This window comes from Salmo salar, chromosome ssa12 (assembly GCF_905237065.1).
Source record: "Salmo salar chromosome ssa12, Ssal_v3.1, whole genome shotgun sequence".
In the NCBI taxonomy this organism is placed as follows: domain Eukaryota; kingdom Metazoa; phylum Chordata; class Actinopteri; order Salmoniformes; family Salmonidae; genus Salmo; species Salmo salar.
Genome location: NC_059453.1, coordinates 11,414,507 through 11,419,827, shown reverse-complemented (window position 1 = coordinate 11,419,827; position 5,321 = coordinate 11,414,507). Strand labels below are relative to the sequence as shown.

The 5,321-nt window shown below is 42.2% G+C and overlaps 1 protein-coding gene across 1 annotated transcript; it reads right to left on the bottom strand.

Moving 5' to 3' along the window:
- Positions 1-1,055: 1,055 nt before the first annotated feature.
- Positions 1,056-5,056, bottom strand: LOC106564164 (zinc finger protein 436). Its single transcript, XM_014130190.2, has 3 exons — positions 4,966-5,056; positions 2,805-3,383; positions 1,056-2,645 (listed from the first exon to the last, which is right to left on the bottom strand). Exons 2-3 carry the CDS (start codon positions 3,358-3,360, stop codon positions 1,495-1,497), a joined length of 1,707 nt encoding a protein of 568 aa, XP_013985665.2. The 5' UTR covers positions 3,361-3,383; positions 4,966-5,056; the 3' UTR covers positions 1,056-1,494.
- Between the last annotated feature and the right edge of the window lie 265 nt (positions 5,057-5,321).

The window sequence follows — 5,321 nt, the reverse complement described above, 5'->3', positions numbered from 1 at the left end:
TAAAGTCATTAGTATAGGTTTGTGACTGTTTTGTTTGCTGCATAGCTGCTAACATCAGAAGCTGTTGTTTTTTTTGAGTCCTGAAATAGTGACAACCATGTTTACAGTACACTGTTATCATCATGCCAGCTTCATATCAATATACAATACTCAAACACAACTCCAATGCAATACTTTCAATCCTCTACTTTGTTCACCATTATTTTTATAAACATAATATAGCTACATTTATAACATGATACCCAGGTTCAAAAGGTTGTCACCCTATACAATAATCTAAAGGAAATTGTTCCTTCACCTCCACCATAATAACCATCATTTATTACCAGACACTCAAGGTTTATAACATCTTACCAGGGTTGAAGTGGTAAAACAATCGATTGTGTAAATGCTGAGCAGTGATCGAGATGATCAGACAAGTAACGTCAACGCTAATACAAGAACCCCTGCTCTACTGTAGAATAACAGGTGGGGTGATGGCTAAAACAAGAACCCCTGCTCTACTGTAGAATAACAGGTGGGCTGATGGATAATACAATAACCCCTGCTCTACTGTAGAATAACAGGTGAGGTGATGGATAATACAATAACCCCTGCTCTACTGTAGAATAACAGGTGGGGTGGTCCTTTGTAGCTCAGTTGGTAGAGTATTGTGCTTATAACGCCAGGGTAGTTGGTTGGAGTCCCTGGACCACCCATACGCATGGCTGTAAGTCGCTTTGGATAAAACCGGCTGCTAAATGGAATATATTACCTATATTATAAATGTTGTTAATGTAGAGTTTTTATTTGTAAATCACTGTGTTTATTTCATGAAAATGACTCCAACTATATTGTTTACCATTTATTTCCCTGAGCCTCCTTTAGCCGTTGGAATGCTCAGTCTGATTGTGGGGGCGTGTTGATACAAATGGAAATATATTTACATACACAGCACTGATTGGTGGATAGGATCGCCTCTAGACTCTAGAGCAGGGATCATCAACCAGATTCAGATATTTTTTTCCTCGCCCGGATGGTTATGGGGCCAGAACAAATTGAATACAGGAAGCCCAAACCGATAACCTTTTATTAAAACATAATAATTTCAAACCTTGCTTACATTTGTATATGATAACATATATTAATCTTATGCGTGGGAATGCTTTAGAACAGATTTTCAAAATTCAAATCACTTGGAGCTGATTGGCTGGTGTTTTTACAATACAAAATGATACATTATTAGATTTTTTGGACCAGAAAACTTGGGGGGGGCCAATCAAAACTACCCGCGGGTTGCCAGTTGGGTAACCCTGCACTAGAGCCTACCCCACAAACCTCTTCAATATAAGAGGATACATATGCAAATAAAAGATGATTGGTCAGATCAGATTGTGATGTCATGCTCTGGGACAAAAACTCTATCACACCTGAATAGGCTGAAAATCCAGTGTTAAAAAGTGTTATTTCAACCTTATTAAAACTGCTCTGCTCCTTTAACATCATAAGATGTGTTTACATGTGTTTTACTTCTGTGGTTTGAAGTTGACTTTCTTCTAAAGCAACAGAACTCTGTCCGGTGTCAGGGCTGTGATACTTTAACTGGTGTGTCTTCAGATTTGATGACTGACTGAAACTTTTCCTACATTGAGAGCATTGGTGAGCCTTTTCTCCTTTGTGAGTTTGCTGGTGTCTATTTAGGTGGTGCAACAGACTGAAAACCTTTCCACAATGGGAGCAGTGGTATGACTTATTCTCTGTGTGAGTTAGCTGGTGTGTCTTCAGACTTGAAAACTGACTGAAACTCTTTTCACACTGGGAGCAGTGATAAGGCTTCTCTCCTGTATGAGTTCGCTGGTGTGTCTTTAGATCTGAAGACTGATTGAAACTCTTCCCACACTGAAGGCAGTGGTAAGGCTTCTCTCCTGTGTGAGTTCGCTGGTGTGTCTTTAAGTAGCTTGAATGACTAAAACTCTTTCCACACTGAAAACATTTGTGAGGCTTCTCTCCTGTGTGAGTTCGCTGGTGTATCTTTAGATCTGAAGACTGATTGAAACTCTTCCCACACTGGGAGCAGTGGTAAGGCTTCTCTCCTGTATGAGTTCGCTGGTGTGTCTTTAAGTAGTTTGAATGACTGAAACTTTTCCCACATTGAGAGCAATGGAAAGGCTTTTCTCCCGTGTGTATTCTAAGATGATTTTTCAGGGAATCAGGTCGCTTAAAGCCCTTCCCACATTGGGAGCAGTGGATAGGCTTCTCTCCTGTGTGGATCAGCTGGTGTCTATTTAAGGTCTGTGAAAGAGGAAAACTCTTCCCACAAACAGAGCAGTGGAAAGGCTTCTCTCCTGTGTGAGTTATCTGGTGTTTCTTTAGTTTGCTTGGTGCCTGAAAACTCTTCCCACATTGACCACAGGGGTAAGTCTTCTTTCTTTTGATAGTCTTTTTGCGTGGTATGAGGTGAGTTGGACACACAGAACTGCCTCTGCAATCTGAGCAGGGGTGGGGCCTACAAGTGTGCCTTCTCAACTCCTCTGGCTCATAGAAACTAGTGAAGCAGTCCATGCAGTGATGATGTTTCTGTCTTGAGTTCCTCCGTCCGTGTTGTTGATGCTTTCCTGATGCTGTGGAACTGGGCTCACTGTCTGAACCTGGCCTGGAGCTCTCTCCTGTGAGAATATGGACAGATAAAGGGTTATAATCAGGAACAGAGCATTGGAGGGGGTTTAATAGTCCTGTTGATGCAAGCATACACACAATAAGAGTTTTAGAATCCCCTGTGGCCACCAAGGCACCAACCTCTCTCCCTACTCCACACCTGAACTTACCTGGGTTAGTGATACTGTCTACTTCTTCCTCCTCTTCCTCTAGATCTGGATCAGACACTTCCCTGTTCTCCTCTTCTTCTTTGACTTCTCTCTCCTCTTCTTCTTCTAGTCCTCTCTTCTTTTTGACTTCTGTCTCCTCATCCTCTTTCACACCTCTCTCCTCCGTCTCCTTGATGACTGCTTTCTCCTCCAGCTCTTCTTTGACTTCTGAATCCTTGTGTTCCTTTTCAATCTCCATCTCTTCCTCTTTGACTGCTCTCTTCTCCTCCACCTCCTCTTTAATCTCCATCTCCTCATGGTCCTCTTTAACCTCCATCTCCTCCTCTTTGACTGCTCTCTTCTCCTCCACAACCTTTTCTTCTTCTTCTTTAACTTCTACCTTCTGTTCTTCTACTTTAAGTTCTCTCTCTTCCCCTATCATAATCACATTGACTTCCAGTGGTTGACTGCAGTCCTCCAGCTTCACTGAGACCATCTCTGGATCCCTCTGTGAGCTTCTCTGTGATGGAACACCACAGCCAGAACCTGGGGACTCCATGGACTTGGGTTCAGCCATGGTAGGCTAGTAGGTAGGTGGATCTGCAGATAGTTTAGTAAAAAGCGGCAGATACAGTGGAGGGTGATTTTCACTCTGCCAAGTCAAGTTACACTCCAAACACTGATTTTCTAAGGTCATAGATAGCTAGGTAACAGCTTCCACGTTTCTCATCACAAGTAGAGTTGACTTGCTAACTGACCAGAGACACCTAGCCAATTGTTTCCGTTATGTATATCTGGTATTTTCTCTGAGGTGAAATCAGACTGCATGGGTTCTACCAGGTAGCCTTAACTTGAGTTAGCTAACTAGCTACTTAAAAAGATGGTTGCACTGTATATGTTTTGCCTCTCAGCTAGTAATTGGCTGGACAATAGAACGAGTCAAAATTCACCCAAGGCTGAAAAACAGCAAAAGAACGTTGGCTAAGCTGGAACACTAGCGCGAGCCCATAGCAAATTAATGGAATCGAATGTTCGCAGAGCCTGTTTTGATTGGAGTGATGCTTCGAATTGAATTCGACCTGCTTTGCTTTATCTTGGCCAGGTCGCAATTGTAAATGAGAACTTGTTTTCAACTTGCCTACCTGGTTAAATAAAGGTGAATAATAAAAAATTAAAAATATCGCCTAAATGGCACAAAAAACTGTATCCCTTTTTATTTTACCACCACAATCTGTTCCTCGGACGAAACTGGGAAAAATACAACTTGTGTAGAAAGTAAATATCCGCACCTCGATTGTGTCAACTGTGCTTATGTCTGCGTAATGAGAAAGTAGGGAAAAATGAAAACGTCGGAATATTTCTGGTCTAGTGACAAACGAGCTTACATAATTACATGTTTAACTAGGCAAGTGACTTAATAACAAATCCTTATTTACAATGCTGACCAGTGGGTTAACAGATTTTTTTACCTTGTCAGCTCGGGGATTTGATCCAGCAACCTTTTTTGTTGTTTACATTTTAACTATACATGAGCATGTATCATTGCCAACAATAAGCTAGGAATAGAACATTCGGAAGGTGCCACAATATAGCTTCTGTCCCTCTCCTCGCCCCAACCTGGGCTTGAAACAGAGACCCTCTGCACACATCAACAACTGACACCCACGAAGCATCGTTACCCATCGCGCCACAAATGCCGCGGCCCTTACCGAGCAAGGGGAATAACTTCTTCACCTCTCACATAGCGCTGTGACGTCACCCGATTGAAACGCTATTAGCGCGCACCACCGCTAACTAACTAGCCATTTCACATCGGTTACACCACGGTGCTCAATATAACTAATAGTAGCTGGCAGGGTGAAAATGTCCCTACAATAAGGCCTGCTTTTTCGTGATTACTTCAAATCGACGGCAAGCAGTTGGTAAATATGGTCATATTATTAAACTGGGCTCCACGGCGGATGCAATTAACTCGTTTTTATCAGAAAAAAGCGTTGTTAAAAATGTCATGTGTCCAGCTAACTAGTAAGAAAACAAGCTAGGTAGCTAACGCTAACAGTAGATAGCTACGCTATTGGCCCTTGGTACCCGTTATTACACCATTTGCTCTATCACCGACGATTGTCAATGGAAGTCATGCTTTAGGCACGCTCATAATTAGTTCAACATATCACAAACTCACCTTCAAACGTTGTTTGACTGAGTAAGAACACGCAAGGTTAAAAACCAAGGATGTAAACTTCCGGATGCGTTCTTCTTCTTTAAGGGCGGAATATATGAATCAATGGTGTATTACCGCCACCTACTGGATGGGGTGAAAACGGAACTTCTTGTTAGTTTGTCAAGTTTAACACCTGCGCAGTGAAAGCAACATAATCCACCTTCTTTAAGATCAGTGTTTCAGGATCTCTCAACAGGTGAATTACATTTTCAGCTGGCTACGGTGTAATCCACTGCTAATTCCTCCTCATTTCCACTATCTCCCTCAACAACGTGCACTGACTCCGCATAGGAGACCTACTGGACAGCTACTCCAAC